Raw genomic sequence first — 19,808 nt, forward strand, 5'->3', positions numbered from 1 at the left:
GGTGGCGGCGGCGGCGGCGGCGCGTGCGCGCCCGGCTCGGGCGGTGAGTGCGGAGGGAGCGAGCGAGCGCCGGGCCGGGGGGCGCGGGGAGGGCCGAGGGCGGGGTCTGCTCGCCGCGCGCGGGGGGCGGGGGTGGTCGGGGGCCTGGGCGCGCGCGGAGCTGGGGGGCGACGCAGAGCGACCGCGGGGAGCCGAGAGGTGAGCGGGCCGGGGGCGCGGGATTTGCCGCGCGGGGACACGACCCCCAGCCCTGCCCGGATCCTGCGCCGGGTCCGGAGAATGGGCCCAGCGGCCTTCGGAAAGGGCGCCCCCTGCCGGTAACAGGCGACGAGCCAGGCCGCGCGGGGGGTCGGGGCCGGGGGGCGCCGCAGCCCCTCACCCGCGTCCGGGCCCTGAGCGTCCCCGAGGGCCTGGCTTAGGGCCTCGCAGGCCCCAGACCCCGTGTCTCTCTCCATCCTCACCCCCACCCCCCACGGATCCGGCGTGCAGGGGGAGGGGAGGCTTGGGGCCGGCGGCGGAGAGGACGCTTCCCCAATGTCCTGTCACCCCGCCTTTCCGCCCTCCCAGGGTCCTAACGTCCAGAGCACCCCTCCCGGTGGAAGGGGGGGAGCCCCCGGCCGCCGCTTTGCGGCGAGTCAGGCCCCTCCTTCTGCGGACCCAGCCCTCCGGGACGGGCGCTGCGGGGATGCAGCGCGGGCAGGTGGGAGGGGAGGTGGTGGGCTGGGCTCCTGCTGACCCCTCGGGGAGGGTGGGACATTACCGCTTGTCGACCTGAGGCGCGGCGGCCACCCCCGCCCCCGCTGGGCTGCAAAGGGAAATGAGACTCTCTGCCAGCCCAGCACAGGCTGGGCAGCGCCATGGGCCTCCGCTGGCCCTGGAGAAAGCCTGACTTCAGATCCTGAGTCTCTCCTCTCTTAAAGCATTATCCCGTGTGAAGCCTCTGCCAATGAGTAGGGGAGGTGCTGAGGTGGATGTCTGGGGGTGGGGGGGACAGTTACATCTGCAAGAGATGAGCCTCCCCCACAGGGCACCAAGTGCAAGCACATGTGCTCCTGCCCAGCCCCCCGGGCCCTGGGGCCACCTCTGCCTTCCCAGGGTCTGCTCCCCAGTGTCACCTGTTCCCATCCCTTCAATTCTTGCCTAGATCCCCAGGAGTGCCCCCTAATAGTGTGCACCCCCCCGGGTCCACTCCCAGAGGTCCTCTTCCCAAGCTGGCTCACAGGACATGACCCTTCCCCCAAACTAAGTCCCAACACCTTGGCTTCCCTTCTTGGGCTACCACAGTGAACAGGGGGTGCAGGAAGGACTCTCCTCCAGCTGCCTTCCACCTCACCTGGGGCCGTGGGCCAGAGCAAGGACCCCACTCCCAGCTGACTGCGCAGACCCATCATGGTATCACTCCCCTTGGGGTTGGGCTTGGCAGGCCTGAGGGCTCAGCAACTGCTCGCAGGGGTCACTCTTGATGCGACCAGCTGTCAGCTGGAGGAGGGGCCTCTGAGACCGTAGTGGTGTCTTTGAGGAAACCGAGTCCCAGAGAAGGGGGCGACCCTACCCTGATTCTACCTCCTGAGACATGGAAGTCCAGCTGTCTTCCATGTCCTTCCTGCTGGATGCCCTGCAGGGCCAGGGCCTGCCCACCTGGGCGGAACCCCGCCCCCTGGGGGCCTCGGGTGCGGTGCCTGGAGCGCCCCGTCTCCCCAGATGCTTGGCCGCACATGTGGACACCTCCCCCTCCCCCCACCGCACAGGCCCCATCGGCGCGTTGCAGACCATTAATTCTGGGCTGGGTTTTCCCACATTCCCAGGAATGCTCTCCCGGGTCCCTGGCGTCCATCCCCAGACGAGCAGGATGGCATTTGGCTCCACTGGCATGTGGGGAGGGCTGCTCCAGGTCCCTCCCCCCAGCCCAGTCCCGGGAGCCCTGGAGCAGACCAGTCAGACCCCAGGGTAGGAGTGACCCCCTGCCACACAGGCTCTGCCCCACTCTGAGAAGGACCATATGGCCCCTCATGCTGAGCACCTGCACCCCCTCATAGACTCCCATGCCACCCCCGTGGCCGGCTCCCCATTTGGCAGATGAGGACACTGAAGGCCAGAAGGACCAAGCCAGCTGGGCCAGGTTCCAGCTCTGCCCACTACCACCCGGTCGGCAGACTGGGCTGGGGACCACCCTGCCACGACACGAGGGCACTAAATCCAGCCAGGGGAGGGAGAACTGGTCCAGAGGCTCCCCCTGGGCCCCCACCTTCCCAAGTGAACGTTGCTGGAGCTGCGGCTGCCTTCAGGCTCACCCAGACCAAGCTGCTGCATCCTCGCCCTTCTGGGGTGTTCCAGGCTGTTTGTGCGGGGCAGAGGGCTGGCCTCCCTTGCTGGGGCGGTGGGAGGAGGGGGCGGCTGCCACGGCCCTTGGGGGCTCCTGCGGGCACGAGGCTGCAGTGGGGGGCCCTAGCAAAGCGGCTGAGCTGGGCAGGTGTCCCAGAGCCAGGGACCGGGCTCCCCCAGCGGCATGGGCTCAAGGAGGGATCTGCAGAGGGGCTTATGGGGGTGCCTTGTGCTTCAGGCCCCCCTGAGGAGAAGGCCATCCCCCCTGCAGACACGGGCCATGTTCACCTCCAGGGAGCTGCTGCTGGTGTGGTTCCTGGTGCTGGCAGTGGGTGGCACTGAGCACGTCTTCCGGCCTGGGTGAGTCAGAGCGTGGGGGGCTTGGGCCTCTGGGTGCTGCAGCGGTGGGGGTGGGCAGCCAGGAGCCCTCAGGGCAACCCCAGGACTGGGGGTGGGGGGGCATGGCTCTTCCTTGCGGTTCTTGCTGAGGGTCCTTCCTGTGGTGACGCTGGGAAGCCCCTTCCCCAGATTCTTGGCTGCCTTGGCTCCAGGGCTGGAAGGGTCTGGGCTCTGGGCTGGGAGCTGTGGGACTGACTTGCCGGTACCCCCACCTCTGTAGCCGCAGGGTGTGTGCCATCGGGGCTCCCAGGGGCCCCGAGTCAGAGTCTTTCGTGCAGCGAGTGTACCAACCCTTCCTCACCACCTGTGACGGGCACCGAGCCTGCAGCACCTACCGGTGAGCACCCCCTGCCCCCTGCAGCACCCCCACCTGCCACACATCAGCCCTGAGCCCCAGGAGGGCTGTGCACCCCAAGGTGGGAAGCCCGGGCCCACGTCCAAGTGCATGGCAGAGGCTGATGCCTGTTTTGACTCGGGCAGTCTTGGTGCCAGGGTGTCGCTGTAGTAACCTCAGACGTCATCCCGTCCTGCTCTCATCTTTGGGGGGGCTCGCCCATCCTGTCTGCTGCCCTCTGCTTTCGGGGTGCTGGCTACAAGTTCTTATCCATTTGAGATGATCCCTGCCTCGCCCAAACCTGCCTCTGAACTCCGGGGCGGGCACCCCTCTCCCCATGACAGCCCCCGAGGGTCACCGGTGGAGACTGTACTCCCAGGCCACCCTGGCGCCCAGCTGACCGCCAGCAGGAGGGCGCGGGTCTCCTCCGGTGCTCAGCTGTGGAAATGTGGCTGAAAGAGATTTTGTTGTCTGTGGGGTTTTCAAAGACCTTCCTGTGGGATGTCCCCCTGCTGGCCAAGAAGGTGGGGGCGGTGTGGGTGGGGCCCAGCAAGGGGCGGGGCCCTGGTCCCTGCCCCTTTCACTAAGCCCGCAGGCCCGGAAGGGGTGGGTAAAGCCCCATTAGCGAGCACCCCCTTCCCCACCCCAGGGGAGGGGCCGGGCGTCCAGAACTCGGAGGCTGCCCATGGCTTGAGCAGTGCTGGGAGGGAGCACCCTCGGCGTCCAGGGGCCCAGTGCCCAGGGAGGGAAGGTGGGGTGAGGAACTGGGGAGCCCGGCCAATACTGCTGATGACTCCCTGCCCCTCCCCACCCCACAGGACCATCTACAGGACTGCCTACCGCCGCAGCCCTGGGCCGGCCGTCCCCAGGCCTCGCTACGCCTGCTGCCCCGGCTGGAAGAGGACCGGCGGGCTCCCCAGGGCCTGTGGAGCAGGTGAGAGGTGCAGGGCCTTCCCCGGGGCCCCGCAGACCCGGGCAGAGCCCCTGCGGCTTTCGCCTGAGTGGAGTGCCTCCTTGCCGTATGGCACCCCTTCCCTGGCTGCCCGCTGCGGGGCCCTGGGGACCCCCCTCCGTTTGTGACAGGCCTCCCCCTCAACAGCAATATGCCAGCCACCGTGCCAGAACGGAGGGAGCTGTGTCCAGCCAGGCCGCTGTCACTGCCCTGCAGGATGGCAGGGCGACACCTGCCAGACAGGTGAGGCTGCCTCCCGTCCTCCCGGAGGGGAAGGGTCCTCTGGACCCCTCGCTGGGCGTCGGGGGTGGTCCACCAACAGGCGGGTGTTGAGGGGGCTCAGTGTGGGTGCCACTCCCTAGCTGACACCGCTTTTTCTGCAGATGTGGATGAGTGCAGGGCTGGAGGGGGCACCTGTCCCCAGCACTGCGTCAACACCGCGGGTAGTTACTGGTGCCAGTGTTGGGAAGGGCACAGCCCATCTGCAGATGGTGTGCTCTGCCTGCCCAAGACAGGGGCCCCCAGGGTAGCCCCGAACCCCACAACAGGTAAACTTCCCACATGTCCCCCCCCCATCCTTGCTGCTGTGCCTGGGAGGAGGGCCAGGGAGGGCCTGGGGAGGGGGTGGGCATCAGCCTGCACATCTGTGCTGGGCACAGTGGGGGCTGCCGGGGGCCTCCCGCCCTGGGCTGCAGGCCATCTCCCTAACCTGGGCGTAAGTGGTGATCTTCCCCAGGGGAGAGATGGGCGCTGCTTTCTTGGGGGCGTTGTGAGGGGGGTTGCCGAGAGGGGGCTCACCTCAGCCGGGAGAGTGGAAGACGCGCCCCGGGGTCCTCTCTGTGTCCCTGCCCCCACAGCCAGGAGACGCCACACCTCCGCTGACGACGGGACATTATTACTTTTGGTACGCGCTGTGACACTTCAAACTCGTACCGTGAGTAATAATGCGCTGTCGGCAGCCTGGCACCAAGAGCACGACGTGGACCTCGGCTTGGACGGCTCAGCACCGCGGGGACCCTGGCGCTGAGGGGTGGGGCGGGGCGCACCTGCCGGGTCAGGGCATGCTGACGTGGCCAGCCTCGCTGCCTAGAATGGGGGTGGGGCCTGAGCCCCGTGTCCAGGGCTGTGCCCGGCACTTGGCCGAGGCCGAGAGGCCTCTGCGTGGGGAGAAGCCGGCCTGGGGTGTGGGGTGTGGAGCAGGGCCTGCCTGATCAGGGCTGGGATCTCCCCAGGCGTGGACAGCGCAGTCGAGGAGGAAGTGCAGAGACTTCGGTCAAGGGTGGACGTGCTGGAGCAGGTGAGGCCTGCCCCCTCCATCGTCTCCTGTGGTGTAGCTCAGACCCTCAGGGTGGTTGTGGGGTTCTGTGGGCGTGGCCCCGGGCAGGAGGCCTCCTGGGTACTGACAGCCCAGGCCAGGCAGGGCTAGCAGGCCCAGGGGCCTCAGGACAGGAGGGCCAAGCTTGGCCGTGCCCCCCGACAGGCAGCAGAGTGCCTGAGGCCAGGTCCAGCCCACCTCTACCTTTGTCCCTGTGGCCTTTCTGTGGGGCCATTGGCCTGAGGACCCCTTGGAAGCTCTGGTTCCCCCCCCAGTTCCTCTGACCCGGGACCCCAGGCTTTGGGGACCACTGCCGGGCCGGTCACGGGTGTCCATCTGCCCATGCATCCAGCTCTCCTGGCACAGACGCTCCCTCTGGTGGACATCCAGGGCCCTGCAGAGCCCTTACAGGCCCCAGGGTTCCCTAAAAGCCTTGTGGAACAGAGAGGGTCCCTTCTGCCCACAGAAGCTGCAGCTGGTGCTCGCCCCGCTGCATAGCCTGGCCTCGAGGGCCCTGGAGCACGGGCTCCCGGACCCCAGCAGCCTCCTGGCGCACTCCCTCCAGCAGCTGGACCGCATCGACTCTCTGAGTGAGCAGATCTCCCTCCTAGAGGAGCAGCTGGGGTCCTGTGAGTGCCACCCCCCCCCCCACAGAGCTCCCCGGGAGCCTGGGACCTGGGGGGAAGGAAGGTGGTGGGGAGCAGCGGCCTCTGACCTCAGCCCTTTGTCCGTCCGCAGGTTCCTGCGAAAAGGAGCTGTAACAGGCGGCCCGGGCCCCTGGCCCTGGCTCCTGGGAGCCTTGCCCGCTGCGCTAGGTTGGGCCAGAGGGGGACTTCGCGCCAAGGCAGGGTGGGAGGAGGGGTCCCCCTAGGTGTGATCCAGCCCCAGCCCGGCCAGCACCAGTGAGGGGGGCCGTGGCTCAGGGGAGGTACGAGGGTCTTGCTCGTTGGGGGCACCTCTGCTCCGTGTCAGAATAAAATGAAGGTTCAGGCGCTGCTGTGTCCTTGCTGGATTCTGGGGGGCATCCTGAGGCTGATGGGGGGCCACCTGCTGGCTGGCAGGAGGGCAGAGGGGCAGCCGTGGGGCACAGAGGGGGGCTCCAGCCACACTGGGCCCTCCTCCTACACGGGGTCTTGGTCCCCCCTCTCCACAAGGGGCTGGAGCTGGTGGTTTCTGTGACGGCGAGCCTGGCCTCTCGGTGATAAGCTCCAGCCAGCGGCCAGAGAGCAAATCTGACCCCCAGCGTGCCCGCCGCCCGGTTCGGGGGACATCCCCACCCCTGGAAAAACAGTACCGCAGGATGAGTGCGGGCCTGGCCCCGTAGCGGGGCACTGCGGGGGGCAGGGAGTGCCCCTGGAGGCGGCGAGGGCAGCCCTGAGCACTGTACCGCCCTGCGCACCCCGAGTGACCACAACTCACCGGGTGCTTCCAAGGGTTTGTTTATTATAAAACACGGACGGTGTGCAGTGCCTGTTTGGGTGGCTTGCTTCCAAGGCCAGCAGAGCAAGGACCTCTGCTGTGTGCTCTCCCTGAGGCCCCAGGTTGCACAAGACCGGGTGTCCAGCCGCCCCCCCGCCCCCGCAGAGTCCCGTTTCTCCCAGAGGACCGGCCGCCCAGCCGGCCTCCACGCCCCACAGGCCGCGGCAGGAGGGTAGAGCGTCTCAGCCCTGGCCATTCGTCCCGAGGCCGTGCAGCTCAGCCCTGCCTGTCGGCCCAGCTGGTCCTTCGCCTGCTCCCGAGTCTGAGAGGCACAAGTGTGGGCTTCTTGGGAAGGTTCCAGCTGACTCTCCTTTTGGGGGGACATCCGAGGCCAGTGACAGGAGGCAGCCTCCCGCATCCAGGGCCCGAATGAAAGCGGGGGAACCTCGGGAGAAGGGCACAGCGAAACTAAGCAGCCAGGGCAGGGGAAGGGGTCCCTCTGTCCCTTCTCCATCCAGGCCTTGTCCCTGGGTCCTGCCCCACCCCAGGCCTCGGCTACTGGGCTGGCTGGCAACCAGGTCCTGCAGTCGCCCTGTTCTCCTGGGGTGTCTTGGATATGCGGAAGAAGGTGGTCCTCATGGCCTGGTAGCAGGTATCCATCAGCTTGGGGACATCAGCAACAGTGAGACCACTGGTGGGGATGGCATCCAGCACCTCCACCTTGATCGTTCCTGTTGGGGGTGGAGCATCAGCCGCCTGGGGCCCCCACCCGTGCCCGCTGTCCTGGCGCCCAAGCTGCAGCCTGTCCTTGCTCCGGCACCAGCTGAACCCCCTTCCTTCTCCTCGGCCACCTGCCAGCCTTCCCTGGACACCCTGGTCTCAGGTGGTTGGTTTTCAACTGAGAATAGTCAGTACAACCAAACCCATAGCTCCTGAGTCCGAGCTTGGTAGGTTCTGACAACTGTGTATTTCCCTGCGAGCCCCACCCAAGGTACAGAACCTTGCTCCCCCAGAAGGGGCCCGCCTGCCTCCTCCCAGGCACCCACACCCACCATTCTACTTCCATCCTCCACCGTGGTCTAGGGGGGCCACGAGTCTCAGATATGGGGGCGTGGGGGGACACAACTTGGCTCCTCCCCCCCCCGCTGCCCTTCAACCTTTGACCCCACCTTCCTACCTAGGCACCAGGTGCCCACATTCGGGATCTGGAAGGAAGGGTAGTGGCCCCAAGTGTCACGGCTGGTGGGCATGGGGGTACCTGGGAGGCTGCTGCCCAGCTTGGGCCTCTGTGTGTGAACTCAGGCACCTAACCCTCCCCGTGCTGGGATTCCAGATTCCTTCCTTCCTTCACTCACCAGATGATCCCTGGCCTACAGGAACCACCCGGAAAGGGAAACTATCCTACGAGGGGCCTGGGTGTCCCCGTGACAGAACGAGGCACGCCCGCGGGTGTGCACAGGTGGTGGGGTGCTACCTGAGCTGAAGAGCTTTGTCTTGGGGTTGTAGAAGGAGGAGAAGCTGGAGTATATCACAGGGATGACAGGCACCTGTGGATAGAAGCCATGGCGCCTGAGGACACACGGAAGCCCACCCCCAGCCCAGCCTGAGCCCCAAGGATGAGCTGGCGGGGGGAGCCCTGCCTTCCCACTTGCCTGCCTTCTGCCTAAGGAGGTCCCGGGAGTGCCCGCAGCTACAGGCCAGGCAGGGTGACCTGCCTCAGGCCCCTTCCACGCATGACCCCGGGGCCCGGGACACCTTTCATGCCCTGGGTTGGTTAATGATCATCCCCAGGGGCCGTTTCTGACCCTGGTGTCTTCCAGGAAAACGAGCAGGCCCTGCCCCCTCCCCGGCTACAGCTGTCCCCAGCATTCCATAAACTCATCCTACACAGCATCACTCAAGCATCCCCTTCACCAGGAAGCCTTCCCGGGCCGGCACACGTCCCTGTGACTCACATCTGTGCCCCCACTGGGTCCTAGTTTGCCCAGGGAGGGCAGGGCCCTGTAGAGTTTAGCTGGAGGTCACTGAGGTCCTTCTGCCCACCCCTCCCCCATCCTGGGGAGGCAGGGGGCAGCTGTAGCCCGGGAGGGGCCAGGGTCTGCTGGTATTCCTGCAAGACACCAGGGTCAGAAACGGCCCCTGGGGGTGATCGTTAACCCTGGCGGTCAGGGAGCCTCTCCCCGGTACCAGCAGGGGTGCAGGCTTGGAACACAGGGAGGCGACAGGCTGGGAGGCCCCCGGGGAGGAGGGCAGCAGAGAGGACAGGGAATGCTGTCCCATCCCCTGGCTGAGGCTGCACTACGCCAGCCCCGCCAGAGCCTCTGCAGCGCCCTCTCTCCTCTCCCACGAGCCCTTGGTCCCATCCCACCAGCAAAAGGAAAGGACATCAGCCCCAGGTATGTGGAGGGGTGCCCTCCACCTCCCAGCCGGAGGGGCCGCAGGCCCAGGGGGTGAGAGCTCAAAGCCCAGGCTCCTCCACCCCATTCACCGGCTGCTTCCACACCCCCACAGCTGGGAGCCCCCGGAAGGAGGGCTCGCCCGGCCTTGCTCAGGGCCAGACAGCAGGGGGCGCGAGAGGCCACCTGAGCCAGGTGGAGGGCCCAGAGCAGACCCCTGCCCAGGCGCCACCCAGACCCTAACTGGGCAGGACGAAAGGCCCTCCCCCTGACTGCAGATGAAGACTTTTCCCTGCACGAACTCCCCCAACACAGAACCAGGAGTGGGACAGGGCACCCTTTAGCCACCAGGAGACACTGCCCCGGGGGATGGATGGACCCGCAGTTCTACGGGCGTCACCCCCAAGCACCTCCCGGGACAAATGGCACCTTGGAGCTCAAGGACCAGGAAAGTAGAGGGGCCCACCGCAGAGTTCCAGCTCACTCTGTACGGGCCGCCCCCCAGGCCCAGCTCATCTGGCCCCAGCCCATGGTTCTGCAGGACTGAGCAAGCACTCAGCCTTCCCCAGAGAGCCCAGCAAGTAGGCCTGCCGCCGCTGCCTCCCCTGGGGACCCCTGCTGGCCAGCTACCAAGGGGGCTGCCGAAGCTGGGTGCGGGATCCGATCAGCACCAGCCTTGGTGCTCAGAGTGGGCAAAGGGGCCCAAAGAACGGCCCTCCCAGCAGGTCAGAAACCAGGTGTTGGAGGGGTGAGGAGGCCCTGTGCCCACCCAGTGGGAGGTGGTCCCCGAACCCCAGTGGCCCCAACCTGGCCATCACCTTCGGCTTTAAGCCAACCTGGACCCACTTCCCTGCCCCGCTAGGAGGGCAGTGCCCTGGCGCACCTGGGTCTGGATCGCCAGGTAGAAGGCGCCTTTCTTGAAAGGTAGCAGGTCTCCATTGTCGTTCCGTGTGCCCTCAGGGTAGATCCACACTTTGAGCTGTGGGGGGGAAAGGAGGCAGCTGTAGCCGGGCCATCCCTCGGGGCCCTGGGCCGCCCCCTCCTAAGGAGCCTCCCTTGTCAGCTGAGGCCACCACCGCAAATGCGCAGATGCGGAGGCTCGGCTCGCGACATTTCCACGTGCAGGGGGCTGAGGTGCTGTTGGGCACCTCCCGCCGTGGGGGAGCGTTTGCACCGCCAAGCAGGCCCCCAGCCCCACACTCACGTTCTCCCTGACCATGCGCTCGCCCACATCGGCCATCACGGTCATGGCGGTCCTGGAGTGCTGCCGGTTGATGAAGAAGATGCCCCCAAGGTACATGATCAGGCCCACGGGTCCCAAGAAGATCAGCTCCCGCTTGGCAATCTGCACGCAGCGCTCAGGTAGGGCCTCCATCAGGCCTGCAGGTGGCCACGGGCACCAGGCAGGAAGGGGTCGGGCTCAGAGCCAGGCAGTCACCTCCCCAAGGAGGAGAGAGCCAGCCCTGTGCCTGGACCACCAACAGGCCCGGAGCCGGGTCATGCCTTCCCACTGGCTACCCGGCCAAGTCATGTGGCCTCTCGGCCTGTTTCCCGCCTGTAGAGAGCAGTGAAGCCAAGCTCCCAGCCGCCGGGGTGAGGGTGGCAGAGACCCGTACCCAGCGTCGGGCACACACAGCTTTGTCATGTGGCTGGAGGGAGGCACGGGTCCACCTGGCCTGGGCTGGCCCCCCTTTCCCACCAGGTCATCTGGGCCCAGGCTCCAGCTCTCTGAAGCACCCCTCCCCCTCCCCTCAAGAGACCAGGGCAGTGTCCCAGGCCGAGCCTCCGGCCAGGAAGGACCAGCTCTCCCACCAGCCCCTCTGCACCCTGGCTTACCCATCATGTCCAGGATGCTCTGGTGGTTAGAAATGATGACACAGGGGTGGTCCACCTCCAGCTTCTGGAGACCCTTTGTCTCAAAACGAAGGCCGAATATGTACTTAAACTTTGAGACAAACCATTTGATGATCCTGAGAAGAGAGAATGTCAGTGAGCAGGGCCCCCCTGCGCTGCACCCCGTCTTGGGCTCTGGCCTGGAACAGACCCAGCAGACGGAGCCTTGGCTGGCCCTCTTCACGGGCAGCTGGCGGGACCCTGAGTTCACCTTCCCCTCCAGGAGCCGTCAGGTCCTGTCCCTCAAGGGGTCAGCGAGTGCGGCCGGGTCTCCTGCCACCCTGGCAGGAACAGGGAAGATCAAGGACAGAAAGGAGCGAAGCCTCCACGGGTGGACGCCTGGCAAAGGGGAGGCCGTCCTCTTCTGCATCTGCTTTGCGGGGACCTGCCGTGCGGCCCTGCCCTCACCCCACACCCCTGCTTGCTCATCCAGGGGCAGCTGCAAGGGCACTGGAGGCTGAGAGCCCCCCGGAGGGCTGGGCTGGGTCTGGTTCTCGGCTGTGTCAGCAATGAAAAACCCTGCATGGAGGGGCGCCCGGCTGGCTCGGTCGGGGGAGCGTGCAACTCCTGATCTCGGGGTTATGGGTTCGAGCCTCACGTCGGGTGGCGAGACGACTTATGAAATCTTTAAAAAATAATAAAATAAAACCCAACAGAGAGAGAGGGATCCCTGCACCCCTGCAGAGGCGGCGGGCCCCCGCCCACAGGCTCTGGGGAAGGAGACCCTGGGGGGCAGTGCCACACCGGGAAGAAGGCATCCAGAGCAAGTGGAGACCTTTCCGGGGGCTGACGACTGCTCAGGAACAAGCGGGAGCGCCGCCTGTAATGAGAGGAGTGCAGCCAGGCTGGGCTTGCACCCCTCACCCCTGTCCTACTGAGCAATCCCACCGTCCCCCCTTCTCCCGGGCCTACAGAGCGCAAATGACCTGCCCCAGGGGAAGGCAGAGGAGGGGAGCCAGGGTGTGAGGGGCCTGGGCCTCCCCCGCTTTGGGGTCCAAGCCCTTCCAGCCCCGGCGACCTTCGGGGGCTGCCTCCAAGCAGCACAGGTGGGCCTGAGTGGCTATGGGCGTAGGGACGTGTCTACAGGCGCTGCTGGCCTCGGGGGATGCGGCGGGGCCGGGGGCTCTACCTGGGACGGGCTCCGGTAGGGGCCAGCCTGCGGGGGGGGGGGGGGGGGGTGAGGCTCAGAGCTCTCTAACGCCCCGCAGGGCCCCGGTCCGCCCCATCCCCTGTGGGTGGCTGACCCACCAGTGACCCAGAACTGTTCCACTTCTCACAGGTTTGGGCAGCACCCTCAGCCCCCCAGGTATCTGAGCCCCTCGACAGCGTTCATGGCAAGGGAGGGATTTCCCATTTTATACACAAGGGTGAGTAACTGCCCAAGGCCCGGAGACAGCCCTTAAGACAGCAGACTCAGTACTGGCTCAAAGCCAGACTCTGGTTTTTTTTTAAATTGTCATAAAATGCACATGACCCAAGACGTACCCTCCTAACTGCTGTTCAGTGCACAGCTCAGGGGCGTCAGCGCATGCGCACTGAGCAGTCCCCTCCATCCGTCTCCAGAACATGCTCCTCTTCCCAGACTGGACTCTGTTCCGTTACACACGGTCCCCTTTCCCCCAGCCCCTGCCCCCTGCGTCTGTGGATCCGACTCCCCTCGGGCCTCCTGGGAGTGGATCCCTCGGGATCTGTCTTTCTGGGTCTGAAAGCCAGCCTCTCACTCAGCTGCCCCTTTCGCAGAACAGAAACCCCGTGGAAGGGCAGCTCTCCCATCATCCCATGATGCAGATGGGGACACTGAGGCTCAGGGAGGCGTGGCCGCACGATTAGACCGGCCATCCTTCCCTGGACCTGCCAGCCTCGGCCGACTCAGGCCGGACCTGCCCATTTTTCCCTTCCCGCTCTGGGATCTGTGTCCCAGCAGGCCCTGCACACAGGGGGAGCGAGCTGACCAGCTGCTTCACCTCTGCGGGGCCCCGTTTCTCATCTACAAAGACAGCTTCTCAGTCACTGTGAGGCTTGAAGGGACAAGGAGAGAGCACAGCAGGCACTTTATAAAGGGGAGAGACGGAAATGTCCAGTAAACATGGAAAATCTTCACTCTCACTAGAAATCAAAGCAACACACATTGAAACAAGAGCCCTGTTTTCAGCCTTTGAGTTGGCTCGGTCCGAAAGAAAAGACCGGTAACGCGAGGGGTTGGCCCAGATGTCAGGAACAGCCGCCGGGGGACGGCGGGTTGACAGCACCTGGGCAAAGCCGTGCAGAAATCCAGTCCCGGGGCGGATGGGCAGAGCAGCCGGCTGAGCGTCCACTCTTGGTTTTGGCTTAGGTCGTGATCTCAGGGTCATGGGATCGAGCCCCACGTCAGGCTCCAGGTTCCGAGCTCAGTGGGAAGTCCGCTTCCCCTCTCCCTCTGCCGCTCCCCCGGCCTGTGCTCTCTCTCTCTCTCTCTCTCAAATAAATAAATAAACCTTAAAAAGAAGGAAGGAAGGAAGGACAGATGGAAGGAAGAAAGAAAAAGAAAGAAATCTGGTCCCTCTTCCAGGATCTGATCCTAAGGCAGTTATGAGAGGCAGGCCTGCAATCCTCAAGTGTGGTCTGAATTAGAAAAATCTGAAGGGCGCCCGGCTGGCTCCTACGGTAGAGCCTGCGACTCTTGATCACAGGGTTGTGAGTTCGAGCCCCACATGAGGGACAGGGATTACTTAAAAGTAAAGTCTTAAAAATAAGAAAAGAAAAGAAAAATCTGAAACCGAACCGTCTGAAGGTCCCCGGCTAGGGAGAGGTGAAGTAGCAGTCGGATCTGCAGCCTGCTGGGGCGGAGACCTGGACACCCCGTGCTGCACTAGCCAGTCACGAGCGCCCCCCACCCACCGCGGAGGACCCCCGGCCACATCTGGAGGCGGACCGCCTTCTCTCTGCTGGAGGTGTCTACTGGCTTCTCTTTCCCTCTTTCAAAATTGTGGCAAAATATGTGTCACATAAAATTTATCTTTTTAATCATCTTTTAATGATTTGATTTATTTGACAAAGAGAGAGAGAGAGAGAGAGCGCGCGTGAACAGTCCCGGCCAAGCAGGGAGCCCGCCGTGGGACCCGATCCCAGGACCCTGGGATCACAACCTGAGCGGAAGGCAGACGCTTCACCAACTGAGACCCTCGGGCGCCCCGTCATTTTAATCACTTTTAAATGTCCGGTTCAGTGGCATGAAATCCACCCACACTGCTGTGCGACCGACCCCACCATCCGTCTCCAGGACGCTTCTCTCTTTCCTGTTTGGATTTCTTTGTGTATCTGACATAATGGATTGACCACAGACTGGTTTTTCTGGAACTGTGGGAGATACTGTGCACAGACCCCCGGCAGCGGGCAGTGCGAGGGAGGCCGGCCCGGAGGGAGCAGCGTGCTCCGCACAGTCGCACGAGGAATGCGTCCACGCGGACTAGAACACGCACCAGCTGCGGTGGTTACGGCAGGCTGCCAGTGGTCGTCCTCAAGGGGACAAAGCAGTCTCTGCAGGCCACACACACGCAGATGCCCGTCCACCTGTCCTTTTCCCGATGTCACACAGTTTCAAGGTTTTTTGTAAAAGTGGTAAGAAAGTCCATCATTTTCACAGTTTCCTCAATATGGAAGGAAGCAAACCAAGCTTTGCAGCGGCTCCTGCAGACCGTGGGCCGCCAGGGACAGAAAGCCAGGGGTCCTTGCCCAGGAGAGCAGAGTGTACTTCCCACGGGGGTGGGGATGGGGGCAGGTGGGAACACCTCCATCCCCCACGCCTGCGCAGCACCTGCGATGTGCCAAGGGCGGGACAGGAAGCCTCACTTTTTGTCGAGAGAGGGGACACTCCAATGAGGGGGCTTAGGCGAAGCGGTTAAGTGACTTGCCCAAGGTCATGCAGCAGAGAAGCCAAGGTGGGCTGGAACCCACCTCCTTACCTGGTTTTTGGAAAACAAGTGAAAAATGCCAGGGAAGGGGCATACTGGAGGTGGGTGGGGTGGGGTGAAGACCCAGGACTGCAAGGTGGCATTCCAGAACTGCAGAAGCAAACCCCTCCCCTTCCCTGAGGCTCTGCAGACCCTGCCCAGGGCCCCGCAGGACTGGAGGTGGCCGGCCCTGCCCTCAGCCAGCCCACAGCAGCCGCCACCATCCTGAGCACCGGCCCCACTGTGCCCACAGCCCACCTCACCTAAGTGCCCCTCCACCAGCCGCAGGTGAAGTTCAGGGGGGCTGCCCCCTCAGGAGCCAGGGCCCCAAAACTTGGAGCAGGTGTCCCTGGTGCTGGCCCCGGGACATGGGCACACAACTCTGGCTGCTGCCCCACCCCCTCTAGCCCCCAAGCCCCCAGGGAGGCTACTGGAGTGCAGCCTCGGTTACCTGAAGCCCAACCGACCTGCGGGTGCATTGAGTGCCTGGCACAGTATTGCAGAAGCACCCACCAGCGGCCAGGTGGGTGACTGGTACCACCTTTTTCCACCTCAAGCCCCCAGAGCAGGACCGTTCCTCAAGCAGATGAGATGTGCTGGCCCTGCCTGGATCTTTCTCAGGAGCACTCTACTTAACCTCAGTCATGAACTGCTGAGACCGCCTGAGCGCTATAAACACCACGGATCCCTCCAGCGCCCACGGGAGCCCAGGCTCACTCCGGCCAGCCAGCTTCCTTGGATCTTCCGTGTTCAGCCTGAGGACCCCCGGGCCCTTCCCAAGCTCTGGGTGAGCTCACTCGCCATGACCTGGGGCATTGCCCTCGACCTCGCCCCCTCTAAGCTTCCATTCCTACCTGTAAAAGAGGAAGGGTGTGGAGATTTGAGCCTTTGAGGCTGGGACCCTGGGAGCAAACAAAGTGATGATCTCACAAGCAGGTAAGAAGAGTCCAAAGCAGGCGGCACAAGTGCCCCAGGCCACCTACCTCTCCCCCAGCCAGCAGGTGCTCCAGGCGGCTAGACGGAAGTTCAAGGCCAGGCCCTGGCCGCCTGCTGACCTTTGCCCTCAGCCGCTGGACTGGAGCTAGGTTGCTTCCAGATCTGGGCGGCTGTGTCAGCTTAGGCACGCCAGTCCTCAGCCAGACCCCTCGGGGTGTGCCCCAGAGAGCGGGGGTCCTGGGTGGGGCCCACCTGGGGGCAGCCCCCGGTGAAAGCTGGGGGCCGGAAGGGGGAGGGGCCGGCAAGCCCTTAGGCCTGACCCGGGACCTCCAGGGCTCCGGGGAGCTCTGGTCTGGGCCTGCAGCAGCACATCCAGGGGAGGGCGTCTGCCCCTGGCCATCCGACTCCAAGAAAAACAAAGGCAGACTTTCCTGCAAAACCAGGATCCCCTGCCAGCCCCCATGAGCCACGGGGCTCCCTGAAAGCACCCCATCCCCATCTGTGCACACCCCAGGAACACACAGCGGCTGGCAGCACTGGCTAAGAGGCTGAGTTGTCCTGGGTTCAAGCCCTGCACAGCATCGATAAGCCCCCTGGTCTCTGGCCTAAACAATGCCCATTCTTCCCTCTTTGAGGTTCCGCAGGAGCCGCACAAATGGAGTGCCTCACTACCCCACCTCCCTCGAAGCCAAGAGCCGTGCCACCCAGGGCCTGGCCATTCCGATGGATTCATGCAGTCCAGCCCCCAGAAGCCCTGCCACGGTAGAGTATGCATACCGGCCCCTGAGCGTGGTGGAGCCACAGGATGGAGAAGCTGGAACCTTCTGCAGGACCTGGGCCTCCCAGCTCCAGTCTCCTTCAATGCACAAGAAAGTCAAGTCTCGTGGAGAAGCCGCTGTCACTAGGGGTCCCGATCCTGCAGCCGAACCTAATCCTCACACACACAGCTGGGCTTCACCCTTGTCTCTGTCAAATGGCTGTACTAAGGGCATCTGCCTCGTGGGGCGAGGAAACAGGGCCTAATACTCCACTGTAGCCCAGCACGGAGAGCACAACCAGCCCCCGGGGGGATCCTTGGTCTCGGCCCCCAGCGGGTGTGAGGGTCAGCTCTTCTGTTCCCATCAGTTCCCTGCACACTCGGAACTGGAGTCCAGCAGGCAAAGGCCTCCTTGGGCCGCTGCCCAGAGCCCCGTGGGGAGGGGCCCCTGCTGTTCCGGGGGAAGGCAACAAAGCAGGGGAGGGGGCAGAGCAGGGCTGCCCCCCGGCAGAGCTCCCGGCACCGCAAGCCCGGGGCTCCAGTCCTTGTCGGCGCCGCCGCCCCTAGTGCTGGCGGGCACAGAGGGAACGTGCGAAGCACGCACTCTGGAGGCCCTCCCAGTGGGTCTGCACCCCAGCTCCGCCACGTCTTAGCTCTGGGACCCCAGGCAACCGCCTCCTCCCCCCTTCCCTTCCTCTCTCCCCCCCCTCCCCCCCCGCCGGGAAGCCTTGGCTTCAGGCGGCACCTCTGACTCCTCATCAGAGCAATGAGGTACACGATATGCCCGTCCCCACAGTGAGGACGGTGGGCGTAGACGCCGTGGCATCGAGCGGGGTGGGCCACCTTCCAGAAGTCAGGGCGGGGCTGGCGAGAAGAGCAGCCAGGGTGCTCAGGGGTGCGGGAAAGACTGCTGAGTGCGGGTAGAGAGCATGTCCGCTCAGCCCTCCGGCACCTCCACCCATCCTCCTGGGTCCTGTCCTGGAGCAACGCAGCAGCTCCAGGCTCTGCCTCCCTGGGACGCACCCCTTGGGGGACTCCTGCTCACACCATGCCCCACCCGTACCCCCACTTCAGCTATGGCTAGGGGGTCTTCAGAGTCATCACCGTGACCCACCCCTGGGGGGCTGGGGGTACGGGGGAAGGAGGCTGTGGCCTCTCCCTGGGGTGCAGGGAGCACCTGCTGTTACCCATCAGCGTCCTGGGGTGGGCCCTTCACAGAGCCTGAGTCTGGGGGCTGCCCTAGGGAGGGGAGAGCAGCAGGAAGCTCCCACCCAGTACCGTCAGAGCCTCTAGGATCCCGAGGGGTTCAGCCTAGTTGGCCAGAATCTCAGGTGAGACTGGGACTAAGGGCCAACAAACCCCCGGGGGGGGAGGGGGGCGGGCAGGGCCAAGGGAAGGCCAAATGTAGCCAGCCTGCCAGATCCAGCCACCAAATCAGAAAGGGCCTGGTGACTTCTGATTTGACCCCTGGGAAGCACCTTTGAAGTCTGAGTCAGTCCTTTTAAAGGACAAGGAAGTTGCTTGTAAAGAGTCCACCCGATGACACAGTTGGGGGAAGAGGAGAGTCACCTCCTGGTTCTGTCACCTCTGCTAAAAACCTGCTCTGGGGGCCAGCTCTCCCCCTGCCTCCCGCTCCTGACGCCTCAGAACCACACACGCTGTCCCCTGGCCTGGCTCTAGGAGGGCAGCACCACCTCCGAGAAGCCCATTGGCCTGTGGGTCCCGGAACCCACACCCCTCCTCTGGCTGGAGGCCAGCCCCCAGCAAGTGCTGAGCCGAGGCTCCTGCTGCCCACTGGGGACTCCAGGACCCCAGCTCCGGCCCTGCCTTCGGAGACATGCACGGCCTCAGGCATCCCTGCCCTGGAGTGGTGGGGGCCCAGCTTTGAGGAACCCCCTGCAAACAGGTCCTCCCCTCCCCAGGAGCACTCCACGCCGGAAGATAGCCAGTAGGGCCACACCTGGGCTGTCCCTGGGGCCTGCACTCCCTGGGACGTTGGCCTGGGCCATGCTGGTGGTGGGCAGGGGACACCACAGACCCACGGAACACGCTCCACTCTGAGTCCTCACCTACTCTGGGTAGAAAAGCCACAAACCCCTAAAGACAGGGCTTGGAGGGCCCACGCAGTGTGGGCCAGTCCCAGCAGCATCGGCTGGTGTGGATGGGCAAGGACAGAGGGGGCGGGAAGTCAGCAACTCTCACCCACTGCCCTGTAACCACACAGGGGGCAGGGACTTCAGGGACCACAGTATCCTCACGGCAGGCCACAGCCAAGAAGCTGTTGCAAAAGCCACAGAGATAAAGGTTAGCAACAGCCGCCCTGGGATCAGACACAGGGAGACAGGGCAGGAAGAAGACCCCGCCCCTTAGCCTCTGACCCAAAGAGACCCCCCCCCACTCTTCAGCCAGGCCTGACCTCCCTACCCCACACCCACCAGCCCAGCTCTCGGAGGTGTCTACAGAAAAATTCCAGCCACCCCTCCCTTCCTTCCACTCTGAGGCTGGACCTCAGGGGCCAAATCCACCCTTCCCATTCAGGAGCCTCCTACCTTCTTAGCAGGACCCGCAGGGAAGGAAAGGAAGTCAGCCCCAGGGGCGATCACAGGTGCGGGTAGGCGGGAGGGGGCGCAGAGAAGGCAGGGGCCCCTGGGGCTCTAAAGCGCCTCTTCCAGACCAGGGCGGTGCTCCAGCAAAGCCCCCCCTGCGGCAAGCCCCGCAGTCCGACCCGCTCTCTCCCCGCGGGTGGAGCAGGGCTGCGCCTCTCCCAGCCGGCCCAGGGCCGCTGCGCCACTCCCCGGCCGGCGCCCCGAACGCCCTTTGCGTCCCGCGGGGCCCTTGGCGGGGCGGAAGGACGCGGCGGCGCTGGAGACCGAGACCTTTTGAAGTCCCTCGGTGTCTGCGCCCGGGCGGGCCCGGGCACGGAGACATTGTGACGTGGGGTCCCGCGGACCCGTGCCCGCCGCCGGCCGCTCTCTCCCCGCGCGCGCCGCCCGAGAGCCCCGAGAGCCACAGGCGGGGCAGGAAGGAGGGACAGGAGAGAAGAAAGTTAGGAAAGCGGAAGCGGGCGGCGGCCCGCGCTCCGCCCCGCCCCGGCGCTGTCCCCGCGCCCCCCCCCTTCGCGCTCCCCGCGCCCCCCCCCGCGTCCTGCCCCGCCGC

General features: G+C 64.9%; 2 protein-coding genes across 5 annotated transcripts in view; one reads left to right on the top strand and one right to left on the bottom strand.

The window, feature by feature from the left end:
* Positions 1-6,315, top strand: part of EGFL7 (EGF like domain multiple 7) — a 9,430-nt gene extending 3,115 nt beyond the window's left edge. The window contains exons 1-9 of one of the 4 annotated variants that reach the window (XM_025860180.2): positions 66-198; positions 2,561-2,682; positions 2,942-3,058; positions 3,874-3,989; positions 4,155-4,250; positions 4,391-4,555; positions 5,240-5,304; positions 5,789-5,951; positions 6,061-6,315. In XM_025860180.2, the coding sequence (XP_025715965.1) occupies positions 2,603-2,682; positions 2,942-3,058; positions 3,874-3,989; positions 4,155-4,250; positions 4,391-4,555; positions 5,240-5,304; positions 5,789-5,951; positions 6,061-6,083 (825 nt within the window). In that variant the 5' untranslated portion in view covers positions 66-198; positions 2,561-2,602 and the 3' untranslated portion in view covers positions 6,084-6,315. Of the gene's footprint in view, positions 1-65; positions 199-2,560; positions 2,683-2,941; positions 3,059-3,873; positions 3,990-4,154; positions 4,251-4,390; positions 4,556-5,239; positions 5,305-5,688; positions 5,952-6,060 lie in introns of those variants that run through there. The other 3 variants (XM_025860179.2, XM_073890106.1, XM_073890107.1) reach the window with 3 other exon arrangements.
* Positions 6,316-6,745: 430 nt separating this feature from the next.
* AGPAT2 (1-acylglycerol-3-phosphate O-acyltransferase 2) overlaps positions 6,746-19,808 on the bottom strand; it is a 13,593-nt gene continuing 530 nt past the window's right edge. The window contains exons 2-6 of the mRNA XM_025860169.2: positions 10,974-11,107; positions 10,342-10,517; positions 10,021-10,116; positions 8,216-8,288; positions 6,746-7,472 (exon numbers count right to left, since the gene is read on the bottom strand). Of these exons, the coding sequence (XP_025715954.1) occupies positions 7,297-7,472; positions 8,216-8,288; positions 10,021-10,116; positions 10,342-10,517; positions 10,974-11,107 (655 nt within the window). The 3' untranslated portion in view covers positions 6,746-7,296. The remainder of the gene's footprint in view (positions 7,473-8,215; positions 8,289-10,020; positions 10,117-10,341; positions 10,518-10,973; positions 11,108-19,808) is intronic.

This window comes from Callorhinus ursinus, unplaced genomic scaffold (genome assembly GCF_003265705.2).
Source record: "Callorhinus ursinus isolate GAN/ISIS: 27379988/994484 unplaced genomic scaffold, GSC_fseal_2.0 scaffold126, whole genome shotgun sequence".
Lineage (NCBI taxonomy): Eukaryota > Metazoa > Chordata > Mammalia > Carnivora > Otariidae > Callorhinus > Callorhinus ursinus.